General features: G+C 41.4%; 1 protein-coding gene across 1 annotated transcript; it reads right to left on the minus strand.

Annotated features, from left to right (window-relative positions):
- Nucleotides 1-3028: 3028 nt before the first annotated feature.
- LOC148103508 (sialoadhesin-like) lies at nt 3029-18000 on the minus strand. The gene is made up of 7 exons (XM_087838126.1): nt 17970-18000; nt 15453-15488; nt 15071-15337; nt 5609-5854; nt 5328-5522; nt 3577-3663; nt 3029-3060 (listed from the first exon to the last, which is right to left on the minus strand). Exons 1-7 carry the CDS (start codon nt 17998-18000, stop codon nt 3029-3031), a joined length of 894 nt encoding a protein of 297 aa, XP_087694252.1.
- Between the last annotated feature and the right edge of the window lie 304 nt (nt 18001-18304).

An 18304-nucleotide genomic window follows, 5' to 3' on the forward strand; every position in this document is an offset into this window, starting at 1 on the left:
ATAGAGCTGGGTGTCATCTGCATAGCAGTGAAAATGTATGCTAAATGTCTTCTAATGATACTGCCTAGGGGAAGCATGTATAATGTAAACAGAATTGGTCCTAGCACTGAACCCTGTGGAACTCCATAATTAACCTCTGTGTGTGAAGAGGACTCTCCATTTACATGCACAAATTGGAGTCTATTAGATAGATATGATACAAACCACTGCAGCACAGTACCTGTAATACCTACAGCATGTTCTAATCGCTCTAATAGGATATTATGGTCAACAGTATCGAACGCTGCAATGAGGTCTAGCAGGACAAGCACAGAGATGAGTCCACTGTCAGAGGCCATAAGAAGATCATTTGTAACCTTCACTAAAGCTGTTTCTGTGCTGTGATGAACTCTGAAACCTGACTGAAACTCTTCAAATAAACCATTCCTCTGCAGATGATCTGTTAGCTGTTTGACAACTACTCTTTCAAGGATGTTTGATATGAAAGGAAGGTTGGATATTGGCCTATAATTAGCTAAGACTGCTGGGTCTAGAGATGCTTTTTGAGTAAAGGTTAAACTACAGCCACCTTGAAGGCCTGTGGTACATAGCCGATTATTAGAGATAGGTTGATCATATTTAAGATCGAAGAATTAATTAATGGCAGGACTTCTTTGAGCATTTTTGTAGGAATGGGGTCTAAAAGACATGTTGATGGTTTGGAGGAAGTAATTATTGAAGTTAACTCAGAAAGATCAATTGGAGAAAAAGAGTCTAAATGACTTAGATGATCTGAATCTGAACACTATATAATACCGACTGTAGCCTCAGCAGAGGTAGCATCTGCAGACCACAGATGGTCTAAACATCTGCAGAGGATCGAGAGTAGATATACTGGATGAAGAATTTTGAAAATAAAGCTGCAAGGCAGGAGGAAACGAGGAATATGCATACAAAATTAATGGAAAGTAAAGGAAGGCATGCAGACGGTTGATGTGCTGTGGTGACTGCTAAAAAGAGAACCTGAAAGAAGACAAAGAAGAAGAGCATCATATAAAATCTTCATCATCTTCTTGTGAGTCCCACATTGTGCAGTAGATGAGCGGGTTATTACAAGCAGTTTGGTAACAGGTTCCAATCCAAGATGGAGAAACAGATTTTTTTCCCCTAAATATTCAGCAAGGAAATGCCTCTAAACTGAAAAAAAGTCTTGGGAGTTTTGTTTCCTTGAAATTAAGATGTTAACCATTTTGCATGGTATGGTCTGAGGATACCAAACTATTACCATAAGCCTCTATAGCTCATTCACAAGCATAAGGCAGTTCTTAAACATACTTTGTTTGGGTCAGGTGCATGTTGTGTGTTCCAAGATCACCATATTGATTTCCTCAAGAGGAACTGTTTTTTAACCAGCTAGTGGATTTCCTTTTCCCAGTTGTCTTCTGAGGCATGTCTTGGAAAGCAGCTGCTCCCCTCAGCATATATGAGACGACGGCATGTGTTCAACTCAGAGCCTGGGTTGCCTCTCAGAGTGTTCTGTAGGGGTGCACAGACTCTACTTGAAGCTTCTCTAAACAGCCCTCTGACTCACATCTGGACGTATTTTTCATTTGGTTTTCTTGTGGACTCTGTGATAGTGAAATGAGTCTCCCGTGGTGAGACCAGTATACCTTTCCTATTCCAGCTGCAGAGTTAGCTCATTAGCTCTTTTGTGCTTAACCATGTAATTTCTTTGTCTAACCTGCTAGTGCTCGTGCAAGTTTGCATCTGTTTTTTCCACCAAACTTATACGCAGACTATGGAAAGTTGTTATTTTAGACCATTCACAATTGATTTCTCTTATGAATCTGTTTGCTAGGTCCATCTTCTATTTTGTCTCTTGCTAGACAATTGGGTTTTCTCATTGTTCTGCGTGTATTCTGTCTGGGCATCCAAGTAGTCAATGCTACATGGGTGTGTGGAATGTGTAACTACCCTTAGAATCGAACCGGGAGAGATAGTCGGGTTGCTCCGAAAAACTTCCAAGTTCTCCTGGGGGATCCTAAGATCCTCCACTTTGCTGAAGTAACTTCTGCAGATATCCACTCGATTGGCAATGAACTGTCCTCACCTATCCATTTATGAAAGTTTAATGGATTTGTCATATTCAAATTAATATTTTATAGCAGAACTGTGATAGTTTCTGAAACTCCTATTTAGGTTCTAAGTAAAATGCAACCTGACCCTAAGAACTAAGTCATACCCAACCAGCAGACAACTTTTAGAGGTCAAACGTGTTATTCACAAGGCAGATGTAACACCCATTTATACCAGTAGATGGGAGAAGACTTTAAATGTAAATCATGCCCATTCCAAGCTACACTTAGGTTATCAGACCGGCCTCTTTACTGGTTTAGGGGCTATTATCCAGAGCAAGGTCCAGTCTGAGTCATATGTTCTGCATTTTATCAGAAACTGTAACATTTTCAGCTCTCTTTTGAGAAGCTGCTACAAGAAAAGTTTCAGGATTTTTGCAATGTTAGCTGCTGCTGTTTGGTTTCTGGGTGAAATAGTCTTAAACACACACATCTTGTATTGAAGCATTCCTTTGAAGATTACAGCTAGGGCCATGCCGGTTTTAGTCTGCATTGTTTTGTTTTTTTTCCCACTGAAGGCAGGCATCTGTCACTGAGCCAGAATGAAGTCAACTTTTTCATGTGAAATTGTTGTGAAACCCACTTAACCAGGTGAGAAAACCAAAGTAAGATCAAAACTTTATTGATCTTCATAAAACTGAACATCAAACACAAATAAATATAAATATCAATAAACTTATTGAGGACATAAATACATATCTAAATATTTATATTGTTCCAGAAGATTATGGAGGAAGAAACAATTTTGAAAATACAATGTGGTTTTCTAAGTGACAAAAACACAGGAAACATGAAAATCAAGTGGAGGTACTGTGGTCTGAGGTGCTGCAGGGAGCAGTGAGAGACGAGCAGTGTGCATCAGTGGTTGGATTGGTGGTTGATGATGTCCATCCAAAGTAGTTTTCAATTTCTCATCACTTCACTGAAGCGTAGATAACGTCTGACTCTGGTTTTAAGTGTGAACACAAACACAGATCAAACGGAAGTAAACATGATTCTGTCCCTAACACGCAGTCCTGACTTTGCTGGAAACCACATCAGCTACAAATCACAATGTGAATCTCTCGTGCAAATGCTCTGCTTCCTTATTTGAGTTTGCTATTGTGAGTGCAAAAGTGCTTTCTTCCTAAAAAGCACTGTTACACTTAATACAAATATCTTAATGGGATAGAGTAATCATAACTGGGACTTCAGCCAAATATTCATAAATTTGGATGTTTCACACCCCATTAGCTCACACCAGGAGGCAGCTGGTTTGGACAAATGGACGAAGCTAAATAATAACGATAATGAGTGCTCTTCATTTGCACTGCGGCAGGAAGTAGCTTGGAAGCATAAATAGAAAATAGAAGTGTTAGGTTTGTTTTAAAATTAAATTAAAGAACTATTAAAACCGTCACCCTCTAACTGAGCTTTTGACTCACATGCATTGCACATAGATGAAATGAAATGAAAGCTGTACCTGTGGTCGTCTTTGGGCTGATGGTTGTTTGTCCATAACTGCCAGGTTTTTTTCTCACTATTGAGTAAACTAAAGCTGAATCATCCTCTGCATAATAAAACACAAAAAGGCAAAGAATGTTATTAATGCTTATGTAGCTTCATGAAAAGATGAAATAATGATCTTTATATAACTTTTATAAATAGCAGCAGGTTTTCAAAGTTTTTTTTTATCCACTTCTTAAGATCATAGCTGTGAACCAGCAAAGAACTGGTGGGTGTTCGTGTGAAAGGAGAACATGCACGACCACAAAGCCTTTTTTGATGCAGGCTGATGCACTTTACCACGGAGGACAAAGCAAACACTTTCTCGTAATGAACGCTATTGTTAGCTGAAGCAGGGCACTCTGTGGTTAGAATCGGCATCAGACTGAAGCTAACTGAAATCAAAAACAGGAAGCTGCTGCTGGGGTTTCAAATGCAGAAAAGAAAGCCTGAAAAGAAACAAAGAACTGTGTCAAAGGAAGTTTGTTCTGTTGAGTTAAACTCTCAAATGTATCCTGATCATCCTGCTAAAACGTTGTGTGTGCACTGAGGAGCACAAGGGAGCAAACTGACCTTGAGGTGACTTTTGTTGTAAACTGGCAGTGGTATAAATAATTCACCTGAAATTGAATCTTTGTCTAATCTGAGCTGCATTTTGGTTTATTTAAATTTTGGACTTATATTCCTCTACAGCACTGCCGATGTTCTCTGGGCAAAAAATGGACTAAAAGTCACAACACGCCCAGTCTGTAAATTTTGTTGAGGCCAGATGAGATTAAAAGGAAACTGGTGATGTTAATATTTGAACCAAAGTCCTGAAGGCTCTGGATGCAATGGAGCTGTTGTAATTGACATACCACCCCCATACCACTGTTTGGACATCGGGAACAGTGGCTATGAATTAGTAGCATTAGGTGATGATCTCACGTTTCAAATCCAAAGACACAGAGTGTATTTTATTTTCAGGAGGCTCATATTCCTTACCCTCCCTAAGAAGGTCAATGCCAGGAATACTGACAAGTCCAGTTCAGCCTACATCCTGGTCATGGAAAACTGGATGGGCTCTACATCCGCTCTGGGATAAAAGTGTGCAAGATAGTTAGCCCAGTTAGTTGTTTTGTTTTTAGTTAGTTTTTAGTTTAGTTAGTTAGGTTTTTTGGGTTTTTTTGGAATTTGGAGAATACTTTCAGCCAAGACGGATGTCCTGTTGGCGGCACTTCAGAGGTCTCAGACCTGCTGTTGTGGATAGTTTATGGGTCAATCAGAAAGTAATGTATTACATATCCTACGTTACTTATGTTCAAAGTAGCGTACTAGGTTACTTAAGTGCTCACTGAAGAAAGTACTTCATTAAACTACTTGGTACTCCCTGAATTGTCTAATAATTAGCAGTTAGCAATGCAAACCTACAGTCACAAACATTGATATAAATCCGTATTATCCCATGACAAGCTCTGGTTCTCTGCTGTTTTGCTGGCATCACAACCAGTGGGTCACATCAGGGCTGTTGTTTACAAAAGAAAAAACCCACCAGACATGAGCATCATTATTACCTGTGCTTTCTTGTGTTCCTTCTGCTTGACTGTTTAATATTTTGATTTCACTCTCTGTGATGCCATCTTCTGCTGCCATATCTTGATATGCTGAAATGTAAGAGTACTGTATTTACTGTAAATGTTCTAAAAAACAAAACAAAAAACAACAACATTTGAATCTAAGGAAACTGACCTTCAGGTTTCCTGTGACGACATAGTCTCACCAGCAGAGCCAGTAACACCAGTAGAACCAAAACACAGATTGATGACAACACAGGAATTACAGGATGAAAGAGTGATGGAGGAAGACTGATGGAGGTGGAACCTGGAGCAGAGGTGGATGTAGGTGGAGGTGTGGATGTAGGTGGAGGTGTGGTGGTGTGTTCCCCTAAAATAAAGCAAACACAGTCATTAAGTTGTCGTCACATTGTGAATGTTGAAAGCTGCAGAAACACAGACAGGTGAGTGTGTCACCTGTGACAGTGATCCAGCTGGATGGAGACTCTCCATGACCGCTGATGTCACACTTGTAGAGGCCTTCATCAGACCTGGAAACATGCTGGATGGTCATGTGACCTGTAGGCTGCTTCCTGATGAGGGAGCCATCTTTATAGAAAGCAGCTGGGAGGTTGGAGGGAGTGGTCTTTGTTTTACAGAGCAGAGTGACGTCATCTCCCTCCATCACAGGGAGGACAGGACTCTGCAGGATCACTGATCCACCTCAACACAGAGACAAACTACAGCATTTCATCCATTTACACACAGCTTCATCAACACTAACTCCACACACTCAGCTTACCAGTGACTGTCAGGTTAACCATGTTACTGATGGGACCCTCTCTGGACTCACACCAGTAAACTCCACTGTCTCGTTCAAAAATGTAGCTGATGTCACAGGAAGAATTATTTAATGTTCCCCACCCATCTCCACACTGAGTCCTCTGTTGTTTGCTTGTGTTTCTCCTCAGAGTCCATCCAGCAGAGCTGTCGTCCTCCTCACAGCTCAGAGACACAAAGTCTCCTTCAAAGAACTGAGAGCTGCTGGGACTCACAGTCAGACGAGCTGTGAGGGTTAAAATGAAAAAATTGATGATTAAATATACTTTTGACATATATTATGCCACACTGAAATAATTGCTTTGCAGAATAATTCATTTAATTTATTTAATCAGGTCATATCAGTGAGCATTTCTCAGGTTTAAACTGGGACAGAAGAAGGTTACTGACCTTGGTTTGTTGTGCAGCTCAGCAGTGAGATCAGAACTAAAGAGAAACGACACTCAGGTTGATTTGAGGTGAACATAAAGAACAACTCCACACAAACAGCTGACAAACACACAAACTCTTCTTTCGCTTATGTATCTTGGAGGAAATCTACACAGCAAGTATGCTGGAAAGACAGCTGTATCCACTGCAGTATTAAACGTCTGGCTATTCCTTTATTCAGAAGAGGTCACCACAGCAGCCACCTCCACATGTTTTATTTGGTAAAGATATCCTTCCTGATGTAAGCTCAAAGATTTTTTTAATTTCTCAGGGAGCTATGAATTATTCATTTGTCAAGCAATCTGTTAAATACCACAATGTAAAACTATCACCTATAGAGATTGACAGACCACGTGACTTTCGCGCATTGCATGCCGGTAACTCGTGGCAAAACAATCCAAGTACCGCATCAAATGCAAGCATTTGCAGCACCGCAAAACGTTCATTCTCCGGTTCCAATACCTTCTTGCTTTTTCTTTGCCCCCCAAAAAAGTTATGTACAAAACGAAGGAGAACAATGCCGGTCCGTACAAAGTCAGACTTGATGAAAAGTCAAAGAAAAGATACGAGGAAAAAATCAAAGGAGTGAAAGGGTTATACCCTTACACAGAGTGGACAAAATACGTTAGCGTGCTGCCCAACTTTCACCACGCTCATATTTATAATTATACGGTTATTGGAGTGAGTGCATACACTCATGAAGTTTAGTAACTTCAGGTCACTGCAACAAGCCCAGGAACAGTTTGCCGACGGATGGGTACAGGACCATGAAATGCACCGTGTAGAACGAAAGACCATCGTAGGTATCATAAGTTTACCAGTCTCACAAATCGTCTTCATAAATACACATTCGTTAACCGTTTATTAATAAGACCTTTGAGCTCAACGGTAATTAATTAGTAGTGGAAATAATTTCTGGTTCGCATTACAGAAATGTAGCAGTGACAATAATATTGTATGCTGTAATCGTACTGGGCAATTAGTGATAGCATAGCGCCACAATTTCTGTTCAGCACCAGACTTGCTTGTAACCTATATCACCAATTATGTTATGAAAAATGACGTATTAACTACTACAAAACACTGACCTTTGTGGAAATGCTTGGAGCAGACTAACCTGTGAGCTGGAGTGTTCTGGGACGTTATATTTGGTCTTTGAATGGCTGCAATCCAGGCCATCTGTCGCCTCTTTTTACTTCAGAAACATGGCTCGAATAATTTCTCTTCAACGACGTAATCCGATAAAAAAACGATCTCTTTACCCGTCGGCTTCCCGTGGCTGTCATGCGACCGGCTATTGCAGTTAATAATACAACAGCTTCTTGACAGTTTTTTGTGTTTCTTTTTATCGCTGTGTAACTGATTTCAATTGAAAGCCTGCGTGCGCTAGTACCTCTTGCCACGAGTTCCCAGAATTCTTTGCGGTTTTACCCTTGAATGACGTCACATTTTCAATCTCTATACAACTAATGACAAACAAACCTTCGAGCACAGAAAGCTCGGAAAGTAGAGTGCTTGCCCCATGATCGGAAGGCCGGGTGTTCACTGAACAGCTACCCTGAGCTGTATTAGTGGCTGCCCACTTCTTCACTTTTTGAATGGATTAAATGCAGAGGCCTAATTGCAGGAGCTGCAACTAACTACACTATGAGTATACACAAAATATCCACTTTTTAAAAATACCACAGTAAAGTCATGTGTCCACTGTGCAGCTGTGTTGATATAATGAGTGAATGATTTGATCTTTTCACTGCCTGCTGTGTTTCCTCGACTCCTGAGCAAAGATAAAGAGTCAGTTCAGACCTGCAGTTGGTCCTCGTGGTGTTTTGAACTTGAATTCAGCCTGATTTGTTTTTCATGTCTTCTCCTCCATCATCAGTTATCAGGAGAGCAGACAGTCAAAGTACAAGAATTCAAACAAACACAGAGATTCTACTTACAGAGCAGACACAGCACAGATGTTTCCTTCATCGTCCTTCTCACTCATTTGAGCTTTTTTTCATTTCTGTCTCTGACACCAAGTAAAGCCCGCCCTCTTCCTCTGAGCAGGGGTTTTTTTTGTAGTGGTTCAAAGACAGTGGTGGGGAACTAACACTTTGGTATTGTGCAAAGATAACATCATTTGAAAATATAACTACAAACACACGCTAGTGAACATTGTCTTACAACGCTTTCAATAAGAACAGTTACTGAAAGCTGCTTCACATACAACACCAGAAATTCAGAAAAAGTGAGTACAGAAAAAGGCCTCTGTGGTGAATAAGCAAAGACAGAAATGCTAGTGGCATGCGGTGACCTTTACAGGCCCACACACACAAAACATTTAACTCGGCTATTTAACAAGACAAAATGAACCAGACTAAAAATATACCTATTTTGTATACACTGACAGCCTCCCACAACATATCGTCACCTGAAGATACATAAAATATTGGCCTTATATACAATATTACCAACATTACCAAAAACACACTTACCACTAGCTGACTGTGACAAGTGGTAGAAAAGTATTTAGAATCATTTCCTAGAGAAAAAGTATGTATGTCATTTGTTGGTGGGCTTTAACTGTCCCAGTGAAATATATTTTTCAATTTGATAGTATCAATATTCAATATCAGTTCAGGTTTGTTTTATTTATAGAGCACCAAATCACTACAATAGTCACTTCAAGGCATCCAGTGTTGGGGAGTACCAAAATACAAGTACCAGCATTGTGTTTGTAGCTGTGGGTGTTTGGACTTTTAAAGCACTTTAAAGAAAGTTAATGTTCAATTTTAGAGAACGACTGGATGGTTCGAGTAACTGTATAATTTTAGCACTTACAGATCCGACAGTGAGTAGTTCCCGTTATCCAGTCTGAGAAAGCACTGGTTGAAGTGTTTGTGTATTTATTGATTTATTTTAAGTAATTGTGTTTTATGTATATTATGGTTTTATATTTTTACAAATGCTTTATATGTTTATATGTATATGTGTGTATGTGTGTGTATGTGTATATATATGTATGTGTACTGTAACAGCAGTCTGGTGAGGAAGGAGCGGCTAGCAGGTCCAGCGGGCATGTGGTGTGGAGGTTAGCCGGATAACTCGAAGCCAGTCAGTTAAATTAAACAACAGACCTTTATTCATTATCAGCAACATAAGACCATACAAGCCAGGTCTTCACGGCTCTACTCTGTCCGTACATACATGTGCGGGGTTCGGTAGTCGCCGGCGCCAGGCCGTTACAACAGTAAGGTGTTTCCTCGGAGAATGGAACATGAGCAGCATGGAATGGCTGCCATTAACAACACCACACCCACTAGGAGACTCCCACAACTACTACAATAGTAGGGCAACCCCTCCTAGTGGTGCTATAACCCAAAAGGGTTGTTACATCACCCCATGCATCTTGCATGAAACCAACCCTCAGTCAACCTCAAGTTTGTCCATATGATAACGGTTAGTCCACCTGGTACCCGTCCAACCAGCGGTCATTACGGGGCACCGGCGGGGTTCGTTGGGGAGATGGCCGCTCTCCCGGCTCTCCCGTAGCTCCATGATCCAGACACTTCAGCAGGCTCTTCTGCAGCTCCAGCGAAGCCTGTAAGCAAACTCGTGGCTTCTCGACCTCTCCTTCCAAGTTTACCACTTCAAGGTTGAGGTAAAGAGGTGTAGAGTGAGGGATGATGTACTTTGTCAGGCCAGGCGCCTCAGCATCCGGGTCGCAGCCATCTTCCTCACTCCTCGTGTCTGCGTGGGACGCCATTTTAAAAGTGTGGAAACAACTCGCTCCCACAAAAGTTATGGCAAAGTGAAAAGAGCGTTCACACACAGTACCTAAGCGCCTATATCAGTCAGACTGAGAGCGTCCATGCACACTCTGACGCTTCAATGCTTCACACATCAACACGTCCCTCTGAATAAACACTGAGTCAAAGTCACTGCAGCATTAGCCTTAGCTTTAGCACCGCCGACTTCGTAACGGTCCAACAGCACTGAGTTGGCGGTCCGATGGACCATAGAGTTACTCACAGAGTACTCTCCCTCGGCAGGCGAGCGTGTCAAGCGATGGGTCGGCGCTCTTCCGTGCCTGCAAATATCGTTGAAATCGTGGGGAGTCGGCTCCTTGAAAATTCAAGAAAATTCAAGCAACTTAAAGAAGTCCAGACGCTTTTCTTTCCAAGCTCCTTAGACTAAGATGTTAGAAAAAACAGTGAACATCTGCAGACTGCTCAGTGATTATCAGGTTGATTCACAGAAATGTGACTGAACACAAATGTTCTAGACAGACTCTGAATCTGGATGATTCAGGGCTGGGTCCGTGGGCCAGCATTTTGACTTCATTTTGTATTTTTGATTTCTTATTTCTTATATTATATTGAAAACGTGTTAAGTTTTGTGTTTCTATTATTAGTTAGGATTTAGTTGAGTGTTATTCTAGTATGGTCTATTTCCCCTTGTGTGAGTCTGTTCTTGTCCTCTGTGTCAGTATGACTTGTATTTCTGGTCTGTGTGTTTTATGTTGTCAAGCCTGTGATATTCCTGCATCTCTCCATGTTTCCTGTCTTATTTTAAAAGTCCTCCTTTCTTTGTTCAATGTGTTTAGTTTTACTCTTCCCCTTTGGTTTGCTATGTTCATTTGTGTCAGCTGTTTCCACATGTGTTTCCACTTATCCTGATCACTTCCTGTGTGTATTTAGTCCCTGTGTTTCGTTCAGTCTTTTGTCAGGTCGTCTGTGTAATTTCCTTCAACGGTACATCAGATTAAGAGTTTTCATGGTCACGATATGTTCATGTTCATGTTCTTTCATCATAGTTATTTGCATGTTACTGCTCAGAATCATGTTCCAGTAGTTATCACAGTTTAATCATGGTAACCACAGTTTAGTTTCCCCTGTTTTAGTAGGCTGAAAATTCAAAGATGTGAGTATCCTGATAACTGTAACTTCTAATACAAACTAGAGTAAACATACACACACACACACACACACACACATACACACACCGCTGAAAAAAAGAGAGGCAAAGATTCACTTTTAGGTAAGTGCCATTGGACACTGATTTTCATTTTTGCTTAAAAATAATTTAATAATTAATAAAAATGACTTAAAACCAAATGTTAAAAAAAGATTTTTAAAAAGCTCTGTACTTATAAGTTTATATATTAGCTACAACCAGACAGGAAAAAGTCAGATTTTCCACTGACCTTTTTCTAAACCCAAAGAACCACTCAAGGAAAACAAATGAGCATAACTTAAAAAAAAAACAAAAAAAACAAAAAAAACTGTACAGAGACAACACTGTTGTAGTTGTAATAACACCCAGCAAACGTAATAATAATAATAATCTTTTATGTGGATGTCCTGTGGTCTATGGGGACCAGTTAGAAGCGAGAAGCTGGACATCAGTGGTTGGACTGGTGGACTACTTCAGTGAAGAGTAGACGACGTCTGGCTCTGGTTTAAAGCCTGAACACAAACACACACAGTTAGAACAACAGGAAACATGATTACAAGCTTTGTAGTTCAATCAAGACCTCCAATCTCCACCTCTCTGCATCACACACAGTCTCAGTTCAGACTTCCTCTAAAACGCACACAAAACTCTGCATCTGTTTTTACTACACCTGCTATTTGGTAGTTTTAGCTCAAATGTAACTTAAACCTCTTTCTCCTAGGGCACTGCTATTCTCCAACTCATGTAGAAACACCCCCCCCCCCCCCCCCCCAAAGAAAAAACCCAAAACAAAACAAAACAAAACAAAAAACTGAAGTCTGAAACACATTTGGCAGGCAGAGAGTTATATACTGTTAGTGATTCCAATGATGCCCAACTAATAGCTTATTCAGTAAATCCACGACTACCTTTGATTGAGGATGCTTGACCCTGTTAAAATCCATGTACTATAAGTATGTCTAAATTGTGTACTAGTGGGAAGTGTACTAAAGCCAGAGTGTGAACTGAGACACAGTTTTTTCCTTTTTATTTGGTTGATTTTTATTAATTCTGGCAACAATTTGTGTTACATTCAGAAGAGAATGTACTTAATTACTTACTTACTTGTGCATACACTGACCTCATTATTAGAAACTTTGGCCATGGTTCACATGAACATCCACCACTGGAACTGGTGATAAAATACATACATATTATTAAAATCTGGGATATAATGGTTGTATTGATGTATATCAACTTGAAATGCTCCCAACAATGGCACTACAGCATGTAAAAATATAATATAAGCTCTGGCGGACTTGGTTCTATGGTAGGTCTTAAAGGGTTAACTGGTTGTTACTGAAAGGAAACCTCACAACTTTCAGTTCTGTTTCTAGTTTGCAGGCTTTTTCTTGAGGCAAATTTATAGATGAACATATAATCAGTTGTTCATATACTTCACATCCTTCAGTCTGGATGTTAAATATTAAAGACAGAGAGCAGCTGTACCTGAGCCTCCTCGGTCTCATGGGTGTTTGTCCGTTACTGACGTCTTCTGTTCTCACTACTGAGTAGATCGCAAGAGAGTCTGTCACTGCAGAATAAAAACAAATTTTAAATACAGCATTACAAGACTACTTTGAAATCCTTTTTTAAATTTTGTTTTAAATTATGCTAGTTTTTCCAGTTAGTTTTGATCATTCATAAAAATTGTTCTAATTCCTAAACAGTTAACGTAAAAATCCACTGAATCAGCAAAAAGTCTGCCCTTTATTCATGTCTTCATTGTTTGATTTACTGACGTGGTGTAAAGTGGCAGAACTGCAAATTGTGGACCTAACTATTTCTGTTTATGAATCTTTATGCAGACATTAAGTGATAACATTAATAAATAGCACCAGATTATTTTTCCTCCCCTGACTTCTTAACACAACTGCTGTGAAACAACTGACCACAGAGTAATGGGGGACGTTTCTGAGACAATGAGGGCAGATGACCACAAAGGTGGCATCCTCTTTAAATGCACACTGATGCGCTTCACCACAGAGTACAAGACAAACACTTCCTAACTCGTTATCTGAAACAGGACACTCTGTGGTGAGACCTTTCACCAGCCTCAGACTGCAGTTAACAAGAATCAACAACAGGAAAGTGCTGCTGTGGTTTTACCTGCACAACTTTAAAGAAGCCATAAGGACTCGTGTTTTAGATGGAATTTGGTCTTTATATATCTCACGGTGACAATAAATCCTCTCTGATAATCCTACTAACAACTTGTGTGTGTGCCAAAAGAAAAAGCAGAGAGCAGACATATGTGGGACTAAGCCACGTTTTGAGTGTTTCTCAACTACGTCACAGCCAAAAGTCTGAAGCATTTAAGGCAGACTTGTGGCTGAGGTTACAATGTTAGTGGAGGCCAAAGGGGCCCCAAAGAAAACTGCAGATGTGCCACATGTGAATCAAACAATGCTGAGACACTGTATTCATTCTAAAACACATCACCTACACTCATGTTTGGAGCTACATGATCAATAGTGGACCAGGAACCCTCATAGCCACCTCTGAATGGACAGCCCCAGTCCCAGTCTGTTAGATAAGACGTGAAACATCTTTGCAAACCTAAAGAAGTCCAGTCGCCTATTTTCGGGCATTCAACACTTCATGTGTTTTTGATACCGTTAGATCATTTGTGCAGGGGAATAAACTAAAAATCATGCAGGGCTCGTAACCTGGATTACCGACTACGCGACAGGTCAACCTCTATATGTTAACCAAACGTATAACCATCTACACTATGGAGGGTGGAAAACTCAAAGGCTTATAACTCATCTGTTGATATCATTACTGTTATTATTGTTAAGATTGTGCCACTTTATGACTATTTCCACTGTTATTCTCATATATGGGATGCTGCTAGAAAATGTGGCAAATATCTTACCTGTCTTTCGTCTAACTGGGTGTTTTTGATCATGTGATATGTTGATGATATTGCATGTGGTGTGGGTGATGACATCATCTTCTGCAGCTTTGTCTTCTTCAGCTGAAATAATCCAAAATGAAAAACAAAAAAGATTATTCCAAATGAAAGAACATCAACTCTAAGAAAAATTACTGGAAAGGTTTGAGTCTAACCTTTAGATTTACTGTGAACATTTTGTCTCTTCAGCAGAACCAGTAACACCAGTAGAACAACACAGACTGATCCAACACATGACAACACAGAGAGAACAGGAGGACGAGTGGTGGAGCTGGAACCAGGAGGAGGTGTGGATGTAGATGGAGGGTTAGAGGTAAATGTAGGTGGAGGTGTGGATATAGGTGGAGGTGTGGTGGTGTGTTCCCCTAAAATAAAGCAAACACAGTCATTAAGTTGTCGTCACATTGTGAATGTTGAAAGCTGCAGAAACACAGACAGGTGAGTGTGTCACCTGTGACAGTGATCCAGCTGGATGGAGACTCTCCGTGACCGCTGATGTCACACTTGTAGAGGCCTTCATCAGACCTGGAAACATGCTGGATGGTCATGTGACCTGTAGGCTGCTTCCTGATGAGGGAGGCATCTTTATAGAAAGCAGCTGGGAGGTTGGAGGGAGTGGTCTTTGTTTTACAGAGCAGAGTGACGTCATCTCCCTCCATCACAGGGAGGACAGGACTCTGCAGGATCACTGATCCACCTCAACACAGAGACAAACTACAGCATTTCATCCATTTACACACAGCTTCATCAACACTAACTCCACACACTCAGCTTACCAGTGACTGTCAGGTTAACCATGTTACTGATGGGACCCTCTCTGGACTCACACCAGTAAACTCCACTGTCTGATGTGTAAATGTAACTGATGTTACAGGAAGAACCAGCTGGTTTCCCCCACCCATGTGTTCCACACTGAGTCCTCTGTCGTTTGCTTGTGTTTCTCCTCAGAGTCCATCCAGCAGAGCTGTCGTCCTCCTCACAGCTCAGAGACACAAAGTCTCCTTCAAAGAACTGAGAGCTGCTGGGACTCACAGTCAGACGAGCTGTGAGGGTTAAAATGAAAAACTGATGATCCATTTACTTTACATTCTGAACCCAATCAGGTCATATCAGTGAGCATTTATCAGGTTTAAACTGTGACAGAAGAAGGTTACTGACCTTGGTTTGTTGTGCAGCTCAGCAGTGAGATCAGAACTAAAGAGAAATGACACTCAGGTTGATTTGAGGTGAACATAAAGAACAACTCCACACAAACAGCTGATAAACACACAAACTCGTCTCTTTAATGTATCTCCTCATTTTTTTTAATATCTTTAATTTTTATTCGTTCCATGTACACATATTTTCTGGCAGGTTTTGCTTGATTACTGATACAGTCAGTAAATCAGGATGAAAGTCTCAGCCACCCTCTCCAGTGCCAAAGTCCCTCCGTCCAACCTCACAATACAGGAAAAGAAGGCCGTCGCTTCCCTGAGCAAAGACCACAACATCACTGTTTTACCAGCGGATAAGGGAAGATGCACCGTGGTCCTAAACACTACAGATTACCATACAAAGATCACTACTCTCCTCAGTGACAACAATACCTACGAAGCCTTAAAGCGAGACCCCACAAGCAGCTATAAAAAGAAAGTTATAGCTTGCCTTCAAGACTTGGAAAAGGACAAAATCATTGACTGCCTTACTTATCACCGCCTTTACCTAGGGGATGCCATACCCTGCATTTACGGACTTCCAAAAATCCACAAGGAAGCTGTCCCACTCAGACCCATAGTCAGTAGCATAAACTCAGCCACTTATAACATTGCAAAACACCTGGCTACCATCCTTGCTCCTCTCGTGGGGAACACCCCACACCACATCAAGAACTCCACCGACTTCACTGACAAGGTCCAGAAACTTACCCTGGATCCAGATGAAACCATGGTGTCCTTTGATGTAGTCTCTCTCTTCACTTGCATACCCACCACGGAGGCAGTGGAGAATGTCAGAAAACGACTACAAGAAGACAGCTCCTTGGAAGACAGGACCAACTTCACACCCGATCAGATCTGCACACTGTTAGACCTCTGCCTCACCACTACGTATTTCAAATACAACAAAGGCTATTACAGACAAAAACATGGCTGTGCCATGGGCTCCCCCGTGTCACCTATTGTAGCCAACCTTTACATGGAGGAAGTGGAAAGGAAGGCTCTTGGCTCTTTCAAAGGAAGAGTACCCAGCCACTGGTACAGATATGTAGACGACACCTGGGTCAAATTCAAGACACAAGAAGTGGAATCCTTCACTGTGCACATCAACGCTGTGGATAAAAACATCAAGTTCACCAGGGAAGACACGAAGGATGACTGTTTGCCTTTCCTGGACTGCGCTGTGCACATTGAAGAGAATGGCAACCTCAACATCGAAGTTTACCGGAAGCCCACACACACGGACCAGTACCTCCTGTTTGACTCCCATCACCCTCTGGAACACAAACTTGGAGTAATTAGGTCCCTACACCACCGGGCAGAACATGTTCCCTCTAAGCCTGAAGGGAAAAAGAAGGAACACACACATGTAAAGGAAGCACTCAAAACGTGCGGCTATCCTAAATGGGCGTTTTTAAAGTCAGCAAAGAGGCACAGAAAAGAAGATCAGACACCAGCGAGGGAGGATAAGAAGGACAGACGCAACAACATTGTCATCCCCTATGTAGCCGGTGTATCAGAGAAACTCAGGAGGGTTTTCTCCAAGCATGACATCCTGGTGCATTTCAGACCCAGCAACACACTAAGACAAAAACTGGTTCACCCGAAAGACAAAACGCCAAAACACAGACTTAACAATGTGGTGTATGCCGTACATGCAGGGAGGAATGCCCAGACCTCTACATTGGAGAGACCAAACAGCCACTTCACAAGCGCATGGCACAACACAGAAGAGCCACCTCCACAGGACAAGACTCAGCTGTCCATCTGCATCTTAAGGATAAAGGACACTCTTTCGAGGATGCCAATGTTCACATTTTGGACAGAGAGGACAGATGGTTTGAAAGAGGAGTGAAAGAAGCATCTATGTCCACTGTGAGCGACCATCTTTGAACAGAGGCGGTGGTTTACGACACCAACTCTCTGCCATCTATAATCCAGTTTTGAGATCCCTTCCCAGACGCCTTAAGGCCCACTCACACCCTGGGCCATCTGACCTCAGGAATTCGCATGATAAGGTGGGGCCAGGTTTCACAATGAACTCACCTGAAACTCTGGCTGATTGGGACCCACACCCAGTTCCACACCTTGGCTCAGGCGATTAGAGGATCATCAGGGGGTCCTTTTGTCCCTCTGTGGGGGGACACTCCCACTAGGTTTATATCTGGGACTCTCCACCATTTGACCTTAGAACTGAAGAAGCCTCTCGGATGAGAGGTGAAACGTCTTCAAGTAACTTAAAGAAGTCCAGACGCTTTTCTTTGCAAGCTCCTTTGACTACTGATACAGTCATTGGTAAGTTCAAAACAAGTCTTTCATGGCAAAAGTGTTTACAATTTCTCGAAGTGTTTTTTGTTACTTGTACTGCACAAATTTTGCACACCTCATCCTTCCTAGTTTTGTGTTGATCTGTAATATAAAAAAAAAAATCTGCAGCCAATCAAAGTACAAGAATTCAAACAAACACAGAGATTCTACTTACAGAGCAGACACAGCACAGATGTTTCCTTCATCGTCCTTCTCACTCATTTGAGCTTTTTGTCATTTCTGTCACTGACACCAAGTAAAGCCCGCCCGTCCTCTGAGCACCAGCTTTCTATTGGTTCAAACACAGAGGAGAGAACTGCTTCATGTCCATGTAGTTACGTCCCCCTCAGTGAGAGAGGCAGATATGAGCTGAAACACAGGAATCAAACCAGGGACGCTGCTGTTATGGAGCTGAACTGGAACCATTCAGACACTGAGGCCCTCTGAACACATTTTAATTACAGCTGTGCAGAGACACACTGATGACTGACTGGAACACTATGATTCACA

Source organism: Neolamprologus brichardi, chromosome 3, assembly GCF_056152115.1.
Source record: "Neolamprologus brichardi isolate AB-2024 chromosome 3, ASM5615211v1, whole genome shotgun sequence".
NCBI classification, from domain to species: domain Eukaryota; kingdom Metazoa; phylum Chordata; class Actinopteri; order Cichliformes; family Cichlidae; genus Neolamprologus; species Neolamprologus brichardi.